Source organism: Ammospiza caudacuta, chromosome 10 (genome assembly GCF_027887145.1).
Source record: "Ammospiza caudacuta isolate bAmmCau1 chromosome 10, bAmmCau1.pri, whole genome shotgun sequence".
Taxonomy (NCBI): domain Eukaryota; kingdom Metazoa; phylum Chordata; class Aves; order Passeriformes; family Passerellidae; genus Ammospiza; species Ammospiza caudacuta.
This window is the reverse complement of record NC_080602.1, coordinates 26951514-26972047: the sequence shown is the minus strand read 5'-3', so window position 1 is coordinate 26972047 and position 20534 is coordinate 26951514. Positions and strand designations below refer to the sequence as shown.

Genomic DNA, 20534 nt, shown 5'->3' with positions numbered 1-20534 from the left:
TGAATAAATAAGAGCTAAATACTGAATAAATGAGAGCTAAATACTGAATAAATGCCACTGAAGTGTCACTTTTTGGGGACAGAGCTCCAGAGGTGGCACTGGATGGTGGCTGGGCTCAGAGGGATGAGCAGGGGGAGGAAGAGGAGGAGGAGGAGGAGGAGGAAGCCTTTTCCTGAGCTGCCTCCAGGGAACATTCCCAGCTCTCCAGCCAGGGATGAGCTTTTGGAAGGCCCAGAGCCCTGCAAGGTTCTGTTACAGGGGCTGGCACAAATCTGAGTTTTTCCCTCTCCCGTTTCTGCCAGCAGCAGCAGAACAATTCACCAGGCAGGAGGACACAGGCGATGGTTACTGAACACAGCACTGGGGGCCACGTGCCTTCCAACAACATCCAAAATTACCACGTGCATCCAAAGAGGGGAAAAAAGCACACGTTAAAAAAATACCAGCCCAAAAATATAAATTATAAATACATATAAGCCCATCTTGGTTTGCCAATAGATTAAAATTGACATTTTGAACAAGATATTCAATCAATAATGATTTTTAGGGTGTGGATCTGGTTGCTGTGTTCACCTTGCATTCCACAAACAGGATGTAAATAACATGGGTAAAAGACAGAGATAAATAGATATAAATATATATAAATACATATTAAAAATCTAAGTAGATATACAAAAATATACATATATCAAAATATACATATATCAAAATATATCTCTATATATTTCTATTTCTATCTACATATATGTTTAAAATACAAAGATACATAAAAATGTATAAATACATAAATATACTAAAAATATGTAGATATGCAAAAATGTAGATATATATAAATATATGTAGATATATAAAAATATTGATTTTTACATATCTATAAATAAGTATAGGCATCTAAAAATATCTTAATATATACAGATACATAGATAAATATAGAAAAAGAGATATAAATATATATATTATAGCTATTATATATCTATATATATAAAAAATATACAGATATATATGTGTGCACATATTTTTATATGTACACCACATACAGATGTTTATTTTTAATATAAAATCCCCTTCTGCCTCTTACTACCTAACCAGCAATAATAAACCTATTAAAAATAGAGAAAATACCAAATTTTTTTCCTCTTGAAGATCTTTTTATTATGAATAAATAAAGCACAGCCCAGGTAACACAGGTTGGCACGTGGAAATGTGCTCCTGACAGGATTTTTATGGAATACAGGAGTTTTTGGGAGCAGAAACTGAGGCTCCCTCAGAAGTCAGAGAGGCAGAAAAGGAAAAGAACTCAAAGGATTTGCAAAGGAATCCCTTGAAAGGGAAGAAGTGGAAATTAGAGGCAGAAAAGCTGCAGGTGCTGCTGGGGCTTTCAAGTGGGGCTAAAAGGGCACAGGAGAAAAGGGCTGCCAAAATTTGGGATGTTCATTAGAGAGGCAGGACAAGGAGACAAGGAAGGAAAAAAAAAATTAAAAAATGAGCAAGAAAGCAGAAAAAAAAAAAGAGCAGGAGAGCAGATTTTGTGATTTTGTTGGATATTTCAGAGCAGCTGCAGAGCTCAGGGGTAGTTTGGGGAGGTTTGAAGGTTCTAACCCAGGAAAAAAGGGGTTTTAAGGGTGGTTTGGGAAGATGAAACAAAACCTGAGCTCTGGAGCATTTGGAGGGAGTGGGGAGGAGGAAATGCAGCAGAGCCAGAGCTGAGGCAGGGCTGAGGATCTGGAGGGGTTTGAAGCTGGGGCAGAACTGAGACAATTCCCAATTCTGTCCAGAGATCGTCCAGGAGACAGCAGCAGGAACAGGAGTTCCCAGGAATGAGCCAAAGGGAGAATTTTAAATCCCAAAATGTGCTTTAAACCCCAGGGTGGGTGAGGTGTGAGCAGCTCCTGGCAGCACTCCTGGGACTGGGTGTTTACAGGGAAATGTAAAGATTTAAGGAAAATTCCCAGATTTTCCAACCTACTCGGATCATCCAGTTCCTCTGAGCCACAAGAGGAGGATCCAGGGAATCCTCAGAGCTTTTCCAGGGCCCCTAAAGGGCTCCAGGAGAGCTGGGAGGGACTGGGGACAAGGGATGGAGGGACAGGACACAGGGAATGGCTTAAATGGGATAGGGCAGGGCTGGATATTGGGATATTGCGATGGAATTCCCAGAGCAGCCGTGGCTGCCCCTGGATCCCTGGAATGTCCCAGGCCAGGCTGGAGCAGCCTGGGACAGTGGGAGGTGTCCCTGCCATGGGATGGGATGAGATCCATGGGATGGGAATGAAATGGAATCATTAATATTGGATGGGATGGGATGGGATCCATGGGATGGGAATGGGGATGAAATGGAATCATTAATATGGGATGGGATGGGATCCATGGGATGGGATGGGATGGGAATGGGGATGAAATGGAATCATTAATATTGGATGGGATGGGATCCATGGGATGGGATGGGACTGGACAGGATCCATGGGATGGGATGGGATCCATGGGGATGAAATGGAATCATTAATATTGGATGGGATCCATGGGATCCATGGGTTGGGATTGAACAGGATCCATGGGATGGGATGGGATCCATGGGATGGGACTGGACAGGATCCATGGGATAGGATGGGATGGGATGGGATCCATGGGGATGAAATGGAATCATTAATATTGGATGGGATCCATGGGTTGGGATTGGACAGGATCCATGGGATGGGATGAAATGGAATCATTAATATTGGTTGGGATGGCATGAAATCCATGGGATGGGATCAGATAGGATCCATGGGATGGGATTGGACAGGATCCATGGGATGGGACTGGACAGGATCCATGGGATGGGACTGGACAGGATCCATGGGATGGGACTGGACAGGATCCATGGGATGGGATCGGATCCATGGGATGGGACTGGACAGGATCCATGGGATTTCAGGTCCTTCCCATCCAAACCATTCCAGGATTCCATGATCCGTGCCTGGGAAGGGGCAGGAGATCCCTCCCTCTCTCTGCCAATTTTCTATAAATCCCAATTTCCCCCATTCCCCTCAAACTCCCGTCCCCTTTCCAGGGGAGCACAGGGAACCCCAGGAATCCCCCCCAGCCTCTTTGGAGAGCTCGTTAGCAGGGCTTGAGGAGGCTCCTGTTAATTGCCCAATTCAAACTTCAGAGAGTTGTAAGTAATGCAAGTGTGGAATGTTTAATTGGGAGTTTCACAGTATGATTATTTGTGTAATATCTGTTAAGTGAGGGGAGTTTAATTTTTAATTATTTCAATTAATTTATTGCTGGGAGATTTACTTGGAGAATTTCAGCCTTCTCAGTTCCATCAATTAAGAGGCAGAGATTCAGAGCCTGGCCACTGAGAGCTGAATGAATTATGTAATGTTTTTTAAGGAGGCTTTTTTCCAACCATTCCTGGAGCTCAGAGAGAGCATTCCCAAAAAAACCCTCCTGAGCTGCCTGTGGATTTCCATCAGCTTGGAGATGACCTACTTTTTAACAGCCTCAGTCCACAGAATTGATTACATCTGTCCCTGTTCAGAATTATTGAAGTGCTGGTGAATATTTGGGCAGCACTAAATGCCCAAATTTCAGACAAGATCTTGTCCTGGCTGGAGCTGCTGTGGCTGCAGTGGTGACAGGGACACTCCCCAGCCTGGCAGGCTGATTAATGACATCAAAACAGCTCTAAAAAGCCCAATTTTCATAAGTATCCAAGCCTTCAGTTATTCATCTGCTTTGCTTGGAAAGAACCATCACCAACGAGTTCTTTAAATGTACTTAAATATGTACTCTGCAAACCTCGTTAGTCTAATTTACTCCAGGAAATTAGCTGCTTTCTATGCAATAAATGCACTTTTCTCCACACTCCCCACAATAATGAATTCCTCTCTCCAAATAAGGAGGTAAACACGATGCTCTGTGCATTTAAACCTCCCCAAAACGTGCCAGGAGCTGTTCCAGACCAGCCACTTGGGCTGGGATTGGGATTTGCTCAGCATTACCTCGTGGGTAGATCTGCAGAGGCTCTATCAATTGTCCATTCACTTGCTGCTCCATCACAGTGGAGTAATACTGCAAAAAAAGCCCAAAAAAGAGATGAGTCAGTAACCCAGGAGTGGTAAAAGCACTTATGGATTGTGTAATTCTGTGTATTTTCATTTTCTCTGCAATTGCCACGGCGCAGATCAGCCTTCAGATGGTTCCTGTCCATCTGCAGTGCTCCCACAAAAAGGAATTTTAGAAAAGGGAGCTGTGGGGCCACAGGGATCTGCTGCTGCCTCAGCTGGGAGAGCTGGGGATGCTCCGGGAGGTGAGGAAATGAGACATTTACAGCATGGAACACCGACAGCAAATGCAGCAGCTGGAGGAGCCAGGAAAACCAAACACGGCCACAGAGCCTCGGTGCAAATAAACCCCAAATATCCCCTAAATTACCCCAAAACTGGGCACTTTGAAAACTCCAAGGGAACCCCAAAGTGATCTGGAATTCTGGGCAGTGATGCAGAATCAGCACAGAGGATCCCGAAGCTGAGACCCCAGAAAGTCCCTGCAGAATCCTGAGACGCTGAGCAGGAGCTGCTGCAGCGATCCAGGGATGTTTGTTGGTTAAAAAAAACCCCTCAGAATGGGCAAAAAGGGCTGGGAAAGAGCTGAGAGCATCAAAACCCAGCAAGATGCTTGGGCTGGGAGAGCTGGGAATGTTTCCCTGGAGAAGGGAAGGGTCAGATAATATTCAGATCCTAAAGGAGAGCAGGGAATGTTCTCCTGGAGAAAGGAAGGATCAGGGAATGCTCAGAGATCCTAAAGGAGAGATGGAAAGGGACAGGGGACAGAGGGACAGGACACAGGGGATGGCTTCAGACTGGAAAAGTGGACATTTAGATGGACTTTGGGAAGGAATTCCTGGCTGGGCTGGAATTCCCAGAGCAGCTGTGGCTGCCCCTGCAATGTCCAAGGCCAGGCTGGAGCAGCCTGGGGTGCTGGAAGTTGTCCCTGCCCATGGGATGAGCTTTCAGCTTTGGAATTCCCACTTCACCAAGAGAATTCCACGACCCCACACAGGACAGAACCGTTCCTGATCCCTCCCTGGAATAACCAATGGAAATAAACACACCTGAGAGTGGCTCCTGCCCCCCAAAAAACACAACAGAGCGGGAGGGAGGGAAGGAGAGGGAGGAAAAGCCTCTCCATTACTCACCAGCGATGACAAGTAAATGAAATATCAATCATGTAAGCTGTCAACCTTTTGGGACAGCAATAACTGTTAACAAGTAGTCTGGAAAAATTGTCTGAAAATGACTTGTCCTCCACAGGCCAGCGCTGGAGGTTTCCATGGAAAATTAAGATGCCAGTGGCTATTTGGAACATTGTTCAGGTATTCTTTTTAATGGGAAATTTGCCACTTATTGATCCAGAGCGTGTAGCCCTTGCTTTCAGAGAGCTGCAAGCAACTTTCCAATCAGTGGCTGTCAAAAAAATTACTGCCTTTTTATACAGATACAAGACAACAGCTCCAGAGCAGCTCCACGGCTGTCCTTAATTAACTGCACTGCCCAGCCCTGAAAAAATCCCATTTACACCCCCCAAAATCGGCCTAATCCAAAGCATTTCTGCATCATCTGAGAGAATTCCAGACCTGAATTAAGGTCTTGTCAAATTCATAAAGCAAAGAACCTAAAGGGAAGGTTTGAAATTATTCAAAATATCAAAATAATTCCAAATAAATATTGAAATTACTCCAAATAAGTAGCAAAATGATCCCAAATAAGTAGCAGAATGATCCCAAATAAGTAGCAAAATTAAAACAAAATCAAAATTACCCCCAATATCAAAATTACCCCAAATATCTTCCCAGTTATAATACATTCAAAAGTCCAATCTCAGGGAATTGGTTTTTTCTCCTTAAACTGAAAAAAATCCACTTTATTTACATTTTAGAGAACACCTGCACCACATCAGAATTCCCTGAAATGCTTTCCCAGCTGGCCAATGCTCCAAATATTTGTTGCAGGCCTCAGAATGAGCATTTCTCTTCCCCAAGATTATGAATGAATCCATTTCCCAGGCTCAGAACATTTGTTTTCCTGGTAAACACATCCCAAAACGGAGCCCATAGCATGTGAGGAAGTTCAACCATCAGTGCAACACTCAAATAAAAAATTAGTTTAAAACTGAGGAGAAGAATTTTTCAGAGAAGAAGAAGCTGCTGAAGCAGAAAGAAGTCATTTCCAGGCATCCCATAATTTTGCAGGGGAAGCAGAGAGTTGGGCAATCAGAACTCTAATGTACTGAAACTTGAACAGTGAGCTTGGAAGCATAGCAAAAAAATGACCTTCCCAAGGCGTGATTCATCCACAGGAAAATTCAAAGTTTGCCACTTGGAAGGCAAAAAATGGCTGAGATTTCCCAGGAAAAGAGAGAATTCCGGGGGGAGGGAACTCCAGGGAGCTGCTGGACCCAAAAAGGGATGGGAAAGGGGCACAGAGTGCTCAGAACTTCACTCTCAGCAGGGTTTTTAGTGCCAGAACCTCTCCTGTAGCTGAGCACCTTCCCCAAGCTGGGATTCCCCCCCAAAACCTTTCCCAAGCTGGAACTCCCTCCTTAAAACCTTCCCCAAGCTGGGATTCCCCCCCAAAACCTTCCCCAAGCTGGGATTCCCCCCCAAAACCTTCCCCAAGCTGGGATTCCCCCCCAAAACCTTCCCCAAGCTGGAATTCCCTCCCTAAAACCTTCCCCAAGCTGGGATTCCCTCCTTAAAACCTTCCCCAGGCTGGAATTCCCTCCCTAAAACCTTCCCCAAGCTGGGATTCCCTCCTTAAAACCTTCCCCAGGCTGGAACTGCCTCCCCAAAACCTTCCCCAAGCTGGAATTGCCTCCCTAAAACCTTCCCCAAGCTGGAATTCCCTCCCTAAAACCTTCCCCAGGCTGGAACTGCCTCCCCAAAACCTTCCCCAAGCTGGAATTGCCTCCCCAAAACCTTCCCCAGGCTGGAATTCCCTCCCCAAGCTGGGATTCCCTCCCCAAAACCTTCCCCAAGCTGGGATTCCCTCCCCAAAACCTTCCCCAAGCTGGGATTCCCTCCCCAAAACCTTCCCCAAGCTGGAACTGCCTCCCCAAAACCTTCCCCAGGCTGGGATTCCCAAGAATCTGGGGAGGAAAAAAATCCCAAAAAGCCACCTGGAACATGGGGAGGAGCCAGGCTGGGAGAGCTGGGAATGTTCTCCTGGAGAAGGGAAGGACCAGGAGATGCTCAGAGATCCTAAAGGAGAGCTGGAGAGGGACAGAGGGACAGGACACAGGGAATGGATCCAGACTGGGAAATGGGAAATTTGGGTGGGATTTTGGGAAGGAATTCCCGGCTGGAATTCCCAGAGCAGCTGTGGCCACCCCTGGAGCAGCCCGGGAAAGTTCCCTGGTTGGGATTTCAGCTCCCTCCCCACCCAAACCAGTCTGGGATCCTCTGAATTCCCCCCAAATCAGCTCTGGGTGCTCCCAAACAGGGCTGGGCTCTGCCAGGTCATTTATGGGAATTTTGATCCTTCTGGACCACAGGGAAAATCCCCATTTTTACCCCTCCTGCTCACTCATTTCCTTTGAAAAGAGAAGTTCAAGGATATTTTTTCCCCCCTTTATCCAAATGATTCTGTGGCCATCAGTTGCACCCTTCCCCTCCTGCAGGAGATTTCTATTAATGGGATATATTTATTTATATTTCTATTTAATGGGGATGCAGAGATTTCACACACCCCTACCTACACAAAGGCACACGCAGCCACATCCATCTCCCCTGAAAAACACAAACCACATCTTTAAATCCTCCATGAATATTGAGCCTGCAGCTACAATGAAACTCCTCTGTGAGGAGGGGTGAGGCAGTCTCCAGATGAAAGTAGATTTTGAAAAATTTTTAGAGCCCAGGGGTTCATTTTTAATGAGCCGTTACTTTAAGTACTGCATAAAAAATACAAGAAATTGATAGTCCATTTAGCCTGCACTATACCTAATGCAAAAGTCATTAAGATGCATTATTCTTAATGTTTATGATATGATCAGTAAGTGAACAAGTCTTTTTTCTTTTTGAAGTGGAGCCTGTCCATGGATCTGGTGTGAAAGCACCTCCATTCCATGCAGAATATCAAAAATTGGAATTTAACACGGGGATATGGCCCAGTCAAACACTGTGGGACAAAAAAAACACCAAGAAAAAATGATAAACACGGGGAAAAATGAGGATTTGTGGCAGTGTACTCACATAGGACAGCATGGCCTTCATCTCCTCATCGCTCCTGACCGTGATCCGATCCCCATCCTCATCCTCATCTGCCAGAGGAAGCACCAGGTGAGCAAGGGAAGGGGACAGGGACAATTCTGACACAGGCAGGGCTTCATCTGCACTCCCAGCAGCAAATAAAACCAAAAAACTTAAAGAGAAACTGCACAAGGACTCTGAAATAATAACGTAAAAATTGTATATTAGCTCCAAATATTGATTAGCAAGAATTGGGATTTTTGTCAAACTTCACTCTCAGCAGGTTTTTTTAGTGCCAGAACCTCTCCTGAAGCTGAGCACCTTCCCCAAGCTGGAATTCCCTCCCCAAAACTTCCCCAAGCTGGAATTCCCAAGAATCTGGGAAAAAAAAAAACCAAACCAAGAATCTGGAGAAAACCCCAAGAATCCGGGAGGGAAAAAACAACCCAAGGAATTCAAATTGTGTGAGTAAAGGATTTTGTTCATTCTGCCTCTGGAAATAATAATGAAAAAGAATTTTATAAGTAATAATGAAACAAACAAACAAACAAACAAAAAACTAAAACAAAAAAAAAAATTATAAAAAACCCAGACCAAAAAAAAAAAAAAAAACCACTAAAAAAAAAAAAACAAAAACAAAAAACCCAAAAAAAACCCCCCACAAACGACCAAACTCAAAGCAATGCAGAAGAATAAAAGAATAAAACATAAAAACCTCAAAACTGAAGTTTCAAACAGGAAGAGAGCTACTGGAGCAGCACACATCCACAAGAGGGATCAGAGGGAAAGCAGAAGAGAGATGGATTTATGGATAAAAGGTCTGGGGAGAGGGAACAGACTGAGATGGGACCATAAAAAAAAGGGGGAAAATGGAAAATTCTAGCAAAATATTCAGAAAAAAATCCACATCATCCCTTTGAAATGACTGAGGAATTAACTCAGTTCCCAGCTGCAGAATTCCTGGTGGTGGTACAAACAGAAGGAATTGAAAACATGCGGATGAAGACGCAGAAAAAGTAAAAATTAATCTAAATTAACCAGGCAAAGAGTAAAACCAGAAGAAAATCAGCCCTGAACCTGAGCAGAGCTCCTTTACCATCCCAAAAACAGATCCAGAAAGATTTCCAGGCTTCCCTCCCTGCCCAGAGCACTCAGATCTGATTTTCCAGCACGAACCAAAACTAAAAACTCCCCCAGTCCTGGCTGGATTTTTAGCACCATTTAAAATGGAGGAAGAAGCCTCAGAATAACCCCGAGCAGAGAGCAGCAGATGGGAGAGAAGCCCTGAGCAGCCAAATTCCCAAAGCTGCAGCCAGCAGGACTGGGATGCAGGGATGGGGTGGGATGGGAGGATGCTCAGGATGCTCAGGGCACCGGGGCTGGGAGAGCAGGGGGAAATCTGCGTTTGGGAACACCAAAACAAAACCCACCAAAAGCTGCCCTGGAGACAACCACCCCCACCTGAGGCAGCGATGGAGAACTGAGCTCCGAGCAGGAAAATCCAGGGGGGGGAAAAGGAAAAAAAACCCCTTTAAAAGCATCAATATCCATAACATATTTGAGATGGCAGTAAAGTGGCAGGGAAATGGGCTCAGCAGCTGGAAATGACAGACTAGAGACACGCAGGGAAGGCACAGGAGCAGATGTTGGGAGGCAGAGCAAAAAAATCAGAATTTTCCAGGAGACTCCTGCGCATGGCACTGCCGCTGTGGGTGCTGCCCTGATGGAGCATGAAGTTCACACACAGCTCGTGTGGGACGTGCCAGGGATAAAACACAAATGTTAACACCAAATAAAGTGAAAAAAACCCATAAATGGCAAGGCTCTGGAAGCCCAGGGCTGGTGCTCAAAAGCAGGGCAGGGAAAACGCCGAGGTTCAGAAATAAAAATTGTGTTTCCCTCTCTCAAAACAAAGGTGTGAAAAGAAAAAGAGCATTAAATAGGACTGGAAGGACCATAAATCAATATTTCCTTTGATTATCCGCAAGCAGAATGAGCCCCAAAGCTCCAAAAAGGGGAGAAATAAAAATAAAATTATAAAAATTAAAGGCCCCATCTCAAATCTGCTCTGTCCCCCCTCACTCACATCTTGCCATCCCCTCCATTCAAAGGAAAACAGAGGAAAAAATATAATAAAAATCATAATTTCCTTTCATCTCAAAGGAAAACAGAAGGAAAAATACAATAAAAATTAAAAGAGAGCAGCAGGAGCCTGCTCCATTTGGAAGAAAACTCCAATTTTTCAGTATTTTATCCCCTGGGATAAAAAACTCCCATTTTTTCAGTATTTTCCTCCCCTTTGCAGCTGATTGTTCTCCAGACAGGACAATCCCCCAGGAACCCCTCCAAAAATAAAAACAAACAGGGTTTAAAGAACAGATATTAGCCTAAATACTTGCTGGGAGGATTGGAAGATTACAATTTTAAGCTGAGACCTACAGGTAGTTTATACTTTTCATTTAATTTGAGCAATAAAACTGCACTGAGGAGTAAGAGCATGGTAAGGTCAGGCTGGTAATTAAAGCTCCTGTGTGGAAATATTCCAGATGTGATTAAATAATAAAATATTGCTTGCTTTAGTGCCATTATTAAAGTTGCATTAATGCATAAATATTTAACCATGATGTATAATGAATATCACTTATTTTAAAATAATAAATATAATCAGAATATAAGAAGAATGAAATAAAAATGATTTATTTCAGTTACAGCCCAGCAACGTGACAAAGGAACTGGTTGACAAAAGTCACACTTACACTCAAATGCTGTGGTGGTTGCATCTGGCAAAACTTGACCAATGACATCCTAAAAATGCAAGGAAAAATTCATTAAATTCATTTTTCTCCTCCCCTTCAGGAAAACTCTTTTCTTCCCAAATAACTCCCCCCTCATTGCAAACAGCTCTGTGCTCTCTGTTCCTGCAGGTGAAAAAATCCATTTTTCCCTTGGGTTATAGAAAATTGGCACCTAGCTGACCAAAACCAGCCATAAACAGAGCTTTATGAATTATTTCTTTTGCTTTAAAAAACCCATTTTCTCCTGTTTGGAGGGCTCTGTCAGCCTTGGCTGGGATCTGAAGTTCCCCAAAACTCAGGAGGAGCATTCAAATATTGGGGGGGTTCACTGGAAACCCCCAAAGGAGCAGAGCCAGAGCCTGAGGCAGCTCCACAACACCAAACACAAACACATCTCCAGTTCCAATCCCTGCTCCAGCTCAGCCTTTTTTTGAAGATATCAAAGAAAAACTTCTATCATTTTTTTAGCCAAACCACACCAATGCAGTCCCACAGCCCTGCTCCAATCCAGATTTTTTTGCTGATACCAGAGAAGAGCTTTGACCATTTTTTCAGCTTTTCCCATTTTTCCAGCCAAACCACACCAACACTTCCAGCTCCACATCCCTGCTCCAATCCATATTTTTTTGCTGATACCAGAGAAGAGCTTTGACCATTTTTCAGCCAAAATTTCCACTTCCAACCCCTGCTCCAACCCAGCCTTTTTTTTTTGCTGGTATCAAAGAAGAACTTTTATCATTTTTGCAGCCAAACCACACCAACATTTCCAGCTCCAATCCATCCTCCAACCCAGCCATTTCTGCTGATACCAGAGAAGAGTTTTCACCATTTTTCAGCCAAAATTTCCAAACCCCACTCCAACTCAGACCTTTTTTGTTTTTGCTGGTATCAGAGAAGAGCTTTTAGTATTTTTCAGCCAAAATTTCCACTTCCAACCCCTGCTCCAACCCATTTTTTTTTTTTTCTGGTGCCAGAGAGGTGCTTTTACCATTTTTTCAGCTTTTCCCATTTTTCCAGCCAAACCGCAGCAACACTTCCAGCTCCACATCCCTGCTCCAACCCAGGTTTTTTCTGCTGGTACCAGAGAAGCTCCTCTATCAATTTTCCCAGTTTTTATCATTCCCCAGCCCCTCAGGAGCCACTCCAGGGCACAGCCCCAATGCCCAGCGTGGCTCTGCCCCTCCTGGTGCCCCCCAGGAAAAATGAACTTTTGGGAATGAATGAAGCCCAGGATTTATGGCAGGAAAAATGAACTTTTGGGAATGAATGAAGCCCAGGATTTATGGCAGGAAAAATGAACTTTTGGGAATGAATGAAGCCTGGGATTTATGGCAGGAAAAATGAACTTTTGGGAATGAATGAAGCCCGGGATTTACGGCAGCACAGCCCCTGGAGCCTCTCAGGGTGCAAAGCTGCGCTGATGTCCTGCCACTCCTGCTCCCTCCATTTCTCATCTCAAAGGATGAAATTAAAGATTCTGTGGCACACAGACACAATTAATAACATGTGAAAGCGGCACAGGGTTTCCACAGAGCCAACTGAAGCAAGTAATAAATACAAAACTTTCTGGTGGTGTCTTGGATGTGAAAATAAATCAAGAAATGCGATTCAAACTATTTACTGCACACCAGAAACGTGCAGTGTGGATTAATTGCGGAATTGTAAATTTGTAGAGGCAAAAAAAAGGAAAAAAAGCCACCAAAATATTTCCATGCTGATAAAAATTCTTCCATTCTGCAGGGTTTACCAGCCTCAGTCAAAAGCCACTACTGCTAATAAGAAATCAGCCTTGCCTACACAGAAGAATGTACTAATTATTTCTAAATCCATTCATTCAAACATTGGAAATTCCTGAGCAAACACACTTCAACTCTGATAGATTTAAGCCCCTTGTCAATCCTCCTCTATGGGCACACAGATGCTTCTAAGAAATTGATTTTAAAATTGTTTAAAAACTGTATTTAAATTTAAGGGGGTGTGGAAGGTTCAAAGGCAGCTCTGATACCCCAAAATTCTGCTTGGAAAACTCCAAATATCCCAAAGCTCTGAAATAGGGATTTTAAAAATAAATCTTATTTTCCTGCACCCATCCAGAATAACTTTTTCTGTGTATTGAGACTTCTTTAATAGTACATAATAATCAAAAAGTAATTAATACCTAAGTGATAATCAATAAGTGAATTACACACCCCAACTCTTGCACTAAATAAGCACCAGCAGCCCCCAAAGCTTTGCCCAGCTCTCAATAATTCCATTAAATGAGTGTGTCTGAGAGAAACCAGGCTGGCAGGGAAATCCCATCACGGTGAAATTCCCAAAGTGTTTGCAGCAGCTCCAGCCCATCCCAACCCCAGACCCCGGGCTGACCCAGGATTAAAGGATTATTCCAAATTTCAAAGGATTACACGTGCACAGGGGATTTTCTGCTATCACAACAGAGACCGTGAGCAATAAAATACTCCCACTTGGACGCAGATTATAATATTATATATAATAAATAATATAATACAATATTATATAAATATATATAATATACAATATATAATATATGTTATATATTATATATATTTTAATAAAATATATTATATATACAATATGAAATATATAAGGTATAATATATAATATATGTATTTTATAATAAATATATAAAACATACAATATATAATATATATTATATATATTATATTATATTATACATAATATATATTTTATAATAAAATATTATCCACTTGCTCAAGTGGTTTATGTAAGCGATACAGAACAGAAAAATCCCTAAAAATGAGGGGAAAAATCAGGGAACAGCAGGTGCAAGAGGAACTACAAAACCAAATCTGTTCTCTGAAGAAGCAGAAAATGTGAAACTCTGCTCAAATGCCAGGGTAAATATTGAAGCCACAGCTCTCACATTCCAATTCAATTTGTTTTATCTCACTATGACAATGTGAAGTTACCCAGAATTAACACCAAGTGCTTAAATACCACTGACAGGAGGAATGCAGAGAGCTTGAGGGAAAAAAAAATGAGCTTATTGTAATTCATTTAGTGGGGCCTTAAAAATAAAGCTATTTACTGGTAACTCACAGGCCTGCAGAGCTGATACACACAGAACTTATTTCAAGTGACACCACCAAGAACAGCTTTGAAAATGGGGATGGAAATAAACCTGCACACCAGCCTGATGCTGCACTCAATGAGCGGCAAAATTAATAAAAATTACCTTAAAAACCACCTGAAAATACGAAATAAGAAGAATCATTTCAGCAGCCTGAAAGGCTGCAAGGCTACACTCACAGAGAGTCAAAATCAACAAAAATCAGCTTAAAATTCATCTAGATATATAAAACAAAATCTCAAAGGTAATTTTATGGGGCTTTCTGAACACAGAGCAGCCCCTGGGACCCACCTGGAAGGAAGAGGAGCCCAAATCTGCTCTCAGGGGTGCAGGTTCTGGGACATTCCCCTGGTTTGGGGCTGGTCCCAAGCGTGGTTCTGCAGCTCCAGCAGGACAGAAAATCCCAAAAACGCCTTGGGACAGGGGCACGGGGATGGGATGGAGCTGGGGAGCTGCAGGCAGCCCCACAGGGATTGTTCAGAGCCTGGGGAACATCCTTGGATTGCTGCTCCCCAGTGATTGCCCTCAACAAGGAACACCTGAATTCTCCCGGGGCTCTTTAATTGATTCTGCAGCAATTAAACCCCTGAAAAACCACCTGGAGCTGCCAGGTGGGAGCAATCACCCTGAGGGCAGCCCCACTCCTGCCCAGGTGGGGACACACCCAGCACTCCTCCGCGCACTGCAGCCTTATTTCATTTACTTTATTTTAATTTATTTCATTTAATTCCTGTATTTATCTGACCCACCACTCCTGAGTGGAATGAAGCCCTACTTAATTTATTTTATTTTAATTGAATTTATTTCATTTAATTCCTGCATTTATCTGACCAATTAAGTCCGGGTGAATGCTGTGATGGCACCTCCTGAAACACAACCAGCAGCACCTGACTGCAACAGCCTGACAGGGAATAAATGAAATTCTCATCAGCAGCGCAGGTGGGACAGGACAAGAACAGCAGCCCACTCCAGAGCCTCTGTCACCCACTGGCCACAGTGCCGCTACTTACTTTTAAATAGCCAACCTGAATTTGCAGTAATTCTAGGATGGCAAAGGAGAGTCCAAGAATCAGGGGTAATTTCACTTTATTTTGGGGAAAAAAAAAAAAGGCAAAAACAAACAAAAACATGAAGCAGAGTTGGAGAAAAACCAGACTCATTTGCTCCACTTTTGTTTAAGGGCACAGAGGGTCACCACAGGCTTGTGCAACCACCAAGGGAAAATTGCCCCTCCCAAAAACCTCCCTGGTCTGTCAAAGGTGCTGCTCCCTCTCCTCCATCTACAGAAAGTCATGAATAATGGTAAATGTTGGGGAAAGGACAGCTGGGATTTCTGTCATCCCTTCCAGTTAGCTCTGCAACCCTCCAGGCCCAACACTGAGCATCTTCCAGCAACCCAACCCTCCATCCCCACGTGTCCTTTGCACAGGATCAACCTCCTGAAAGACACCTGCAAAATCTCTGTCCAGAGTTAATAATAGATGTAAAAACTGAATGTGCACCTGAGGGGTGGGGCGGGAAGGTTTTCTTTAGAGAAATGGGGACAGACAGAGTCCTGGGATGTGCTGGGAGGGCAAGGTGAGGGCAGGCTGCAGAAAGCATCACCCTGAGCTGCCCCTTGGGCTAAGGACACGGCTGGGAGGGAGTGGGACAAACACCCACTCCCATTTCTGAGTGGAATAAACAATAAACACCCACTCCCATTTCTGAGTGGAATAAACAATAAACACCCACTCCCATTTCTGAGTGGGACAAACAATAAACACCCACTCCCATTTCTGAAACACCCACTCCCATTTCTGAGTGGGACAAACTCCCATTTCTGAGCAGGATAAACTCCCATTTCTGAGTGAGATTCACAATAAACACCCACTCCCGTTTCTGAGCGGGGCAAACTCTCATTTCTGAGCAGGACAAACACCCACTGCCATTTCTGAGTAAGCAGAGCATCCTTGTGTGCAGATGGACACAAAGCCACAGCAGGGAAGGGGCTGAGGGCCAGGAGGCAGAGCAGAGCCCCAGCCCGAGAGGGGACATGCCACACGAGCAGCAGTGGCCCCAGCCCGGGAGGGGACATGCCACACGAGCAGAGGTGATCCCAGCTCAGGAGGGGACATGCCACACGAGCAGCGGTGGCCCCAGCTCAGGAGGGGACATGCCACACGAGCAGAGGTGATCCCAGCTCAGGAGGGGACATGCCACACGAGCAGCAGTGGCCCCAGCCCGGGAGGGGACATGCCACACGAGCAGCGGTGGCTCCAGCTCAGGAGGGGACATGCCACACGAGCAGCGGTGGCCCCAGCTCAGGAGGGGACATGCCACACGAGCAGCGGTGGCTCCAGCTCAGGAGGGGACATGCCACACGAGCAGCGGTGGCCCCAGCTCAGGAGGGGACATGCCACACGAGCAGCGGTGGCTCCAGCTCAGGAGGGGACATGCCACACGAGCAGCGGTGGCCCAGCCCCGGCGCAGAGCCCACACTTCTCCTGAGCAGGGAATTCCATCGCAAGGCCCGGAGGAGGGGATGCCCTGACCCGGAGTGTCCCTGCCCACGGCACGGGAGCGGATCTGGGCACTGCAGAGGTTCCCTCCAGCCCAAACCGGGGCACGATGCCCCTGCCTGGCACCTGCAGCATTCTCCCAAAACCTCGCAACGCCGGCGCTGGCCCGGGACGGACAAAAACCATCCTAGCGTTAAACATTCCGCCAAAACACACCCCAAAAACACCTCCGGGGAGGGATTCCGACACCCTGGGCGCACGGAGCGGGGATGGTGGCATCCCCTAATGGCCGGCTCGGGGGTCCCGGTGCCATCCCCCGGGCCGTGAGCGGGGTCCCGGTGCCATCCCCCGGGCCGGCTCGGGGGTCCCGGTCCTGTCCGGACTCACTCACCAGCACATCCCTGAAGAGCAGCTGTGGCGCGGAGTGCACGGTCCAGTCCACGGCGGCTCCGTCGGGGATCTTGATGCGGATGACGAGCGCCTGGCTGTCCATGGCGCCGCAGGGGCCGCAGAGCAGCCAGAGCATCCCCGCCCCGCGGGCTCACATGCTGCGGCCGCCGCGCCGGGCCGAGCCGAGCCGGGCCGGGCCGGGCACAGCCTGCACCGCCCTCCCGCAGGAAGGAGCCGCTGCCCCGGAACCAAAACGCAGCCCCGGGAGGAGGGGATGTGCGGCGGCGGGAGGAGGAGGAGGAGGAGGAGGAGGAGGAGGAGGAAGGGGAAGGGGAAGAGGGAGGGGAGGCGGCGCCATGGGCGGGAGGAGGCGGGCCCGGCCCCGCGGTGAATCGCGTTCCTCTGTCTGCGCCTCGTGCTTTGACAGGAAAAGCGCAGTTAAATGGCCCATCCAGCCGGGCCGGGATTCCCGCTGTCCCATCACGAACACGAACACGAACACAAACTCGAACACAAGCTCCGGGCCGTGCCAGCTGCGCTGCCATAACCTGCCCGCGGAGCTGGGGCCGTCACTGCCCCCGAAGTGCCCGGGGTTGTCCCACTGTGGCACTCGGGGACACGGGGAGGGCGATTGCGGTGCTGGGTGAGAGTTGGGGGTTCCGTGCCCGGCTCTGCCCATCCCTGCCTCGGTGTCCCTGCGGAGCAAACTGGGAACGGGCACTGGATGGGCTCCGGGCCAGCCCAAAAGCTGCAGGAGCAGGTTAGGGAAGGGCTGGGGGCAGCTGTCCAGCAGTCACGCACCTCACAGCTCCTACACTTTACAGCTCTCCAGGGCTGATATCCAGGTACAGTTCTCTGAGTTCCCGATGGGACAATTCTCTGAGTCCCAGACGGGACAATTCCCCGGTACAATTCTCTGATGTCCAGGTACAGTTTTGCCATCTCTGAGTTCTCCCTGCCCAGTGTTTTGACAGCTCTGCCATCACAAAACCCCAAATTCAGCTTTTCAAACCAGCTTTTCACTGCCACAAGTCACAAGGAAAGCTCTCTGCTCTGCACAGCTCTGCAGCATAAAACAATCCACCTTTTTTTTTTTTTTTTTTTTGAAGAGAACAGCATTAATCTCAATTGTGGGCTATTGATCTGTGCATTTTATCACACTCTCTCACATTATCATCTCTGACAAACTGGACTATTTGAGTTATTTTATCAATTTAGAGGGGGGGAAAGGGAGGTATATTTAATTCCTGAAACATCTTCAAGCTTCTTCATATTCGGATTCTACTTAGTTTGAGCTTTAGGAAAAAAAAAAATTCAATGGCCATTAACAGAGATAAATTTTCTCTCTGTTCAATAACTTTATAATTTAGTTCATATACTAAAAATTAATAGAGCCCCAGCTCCTAAGGATCTAAGGGACTGGTGGTGCCCACACAGACATCTTTCTGCTCAAATGAACCTTTTACCTGCAGTCCCTGTGTACCTCTCACTCAGCTCCATTTCAATCAGAGTCATTTTCTATTAAATTTTAAAGAATAGGACACAAAATGATGGAATTTCTATAGACCTGCAATTTTTCTAAAATGTCTTCTTCATTTATGAGACTATGGGGAAAACCAACTCAATTTGCCAAATTTGCATAAATATTACGTCGATTTTCCAGGGCTAATCACAACCTTAATCCCCCATTCTGATTTGTGTAATCAAACTTGAAGGGTTTTTATTTTTTAAGAAGTACAGCACATCGAGCACATATTTATTGATACAGGTTTGGTTTTGCCACAGGCTTCTTTAAAACCCAACTTTAATCAGAAATTTTCATTTGAAATATGCCATTTGAGGCAAATGTTGATGAAATTTGTTTTATCATGTTGCAGAAGTTTTGCAAACTTGAAGGATTTTTATATCTTAAGAAGTACAGCACATCGAGCACATATTTATTGATACAGGTTTGGTTTTGCCACAGGCTTCTTTAAAACCCAAGTTTAATCAGAAATTTTCATTTGAAATATGCCATTTGAAGCAAATGTTGATGAGATTTGTTTTATCGTGTTGCAGAAGTTTTGCTATGAGATGTCACCAATATTTATATATTATTCTTTAATGGTGGGGGAAATTGGTGTTGTGAGAACACAATCCATGATTTTTTAATATAAAATATTCTTGAAGTTCTGCATTTGAGCAGCCCAAGAATCTCCCTGTAAAAAGTTCAAGTTCCCACTACAAGGATTCCAGAATCCTCATTAAAAATAATTTAAATAATTAAAAGCCTGATTTTCCCCACTAAATGCAGACAACACAACATTTATAACCACATATCCAAAACGATTGTCCACCCCCAAGGGAACAGCACCCAAAATCCCCAAGGAACGAGGCGTCAATGCTTTAATTAGAGGATGGTGAAGCCACAGCTTCCCTAAATTCGGGTTTTTATCAGTGAGGGGGGAGAGGCTGCCAGCAGCTGCCTCTTGCAGTGTGCTGCTGCTCTCTGCTGCTTTCCAGCGCCGCTGGAGAGCACCGGGAGCAGCCCGAGCTGCCCACGCAGGAATAAATATTTATTGCCAGAGTGCTGACACAGTGAGGAGCAAAATCGTTATAACCTCGCAGGAGCCTCCGTGAGGATGGGAAATGCTGTCTCCCAGGGATTTGCTCAGCAACATAATTTACTCCAAAAGTAAGGAAAAAGTTATTGCTTGGTTAATTCCCACTGCAAAGGAAGTTGCCCAGCACAAGAAATTTTCTATTTTTGCTCTGTCACAAACACCCTGAAATAGAGTTTTGGGTCCCTCCAGCAGAAGTCTATAAAAAGAAGAGGGATGGAAACAAGAGCTGCTTCCCCTGGCCCTGCTCCTGAATATTGCGGTGCCTGATGAGGATTCAGCTTTTCCTGGCCTGAGAGGGAGGGGGCAGCTCATTCTCAGCAATGGGATGGGTGAAAATGCCCACAGTGAATTAAAACCAAGATCAGGATCCCCAGTTCCTCCAGTCCTGCACTCATCCCCTTGGATAAAAGGAGGCACAGCAAGGAGAGAGGCAGGAAATGCTGATTTCATTCTGCATCCTACTCAGCATCTCCAATAATCTCATTATTACTAGAATTTTCCCAGCTATGTCCTAGGAATAATTATAGATATAAAAAATATACATATATACATATATACATATATATACACATATATATAATATATATATATTATATATATATGTATGTATATTTTTATAATATACATATAATATATATATTATATATATATTATATGTAGAGAGAGAGAGATATAGGTATAGATATAGATATATAGAATATAAATAATATATTATTTATATTTATTTCTATAATATTTATTTCTATTTGTATATAATATAAAATAATATAATATAATAATATTGTAATAAAATATGTTATAATAAAATATGTTATAATAGAAATAATATACTAATATAATGTTATGAAAATAAAATATATATAATGTTATAATAAAAATAATATAACTAATATGTAATAA

The 20534-nt window shown here is 44.8% G+C and overlaps 1 protein-coding gene across 2 annotated transcripts in view; it reads right to left on the bottom strand.

Moving 5' to 3' along the window:
- The window catches only part of MAP2K5 (mitogen-activated protein kinase kinase 5), a 119967-nt gene extending 102715 nt beyond the window's left edge, over positions 1-17252 (bottom strand). For both annotated transcript variants that reach the window (XM_058811212.1, XM_058811213.1), the window contains exons 1-4: positions 17033-17252; positions 10990-11038; positions 8237-8304; positions 3987-4056 (exon numbers count right to left, since the gene is read on the bottom strand). In XM_058811212.1, coding sequence (XP_058667195.1) covers positions 3987-4056; positions 8237-8304; positions 10990-11038; positions 17033-17167 — 322 coding nt within the window. In that variant the 5' untranslated portion in view covers positions 17168-17252. The remainder of the gene's footprint in view (positions 1-3986; positions 4057-8236; positions 8305-10989; positions 11039-17032) is intronic.
- Between the last annotated feature and the right edge of the window lie 3282 nt (positions 17253-20534).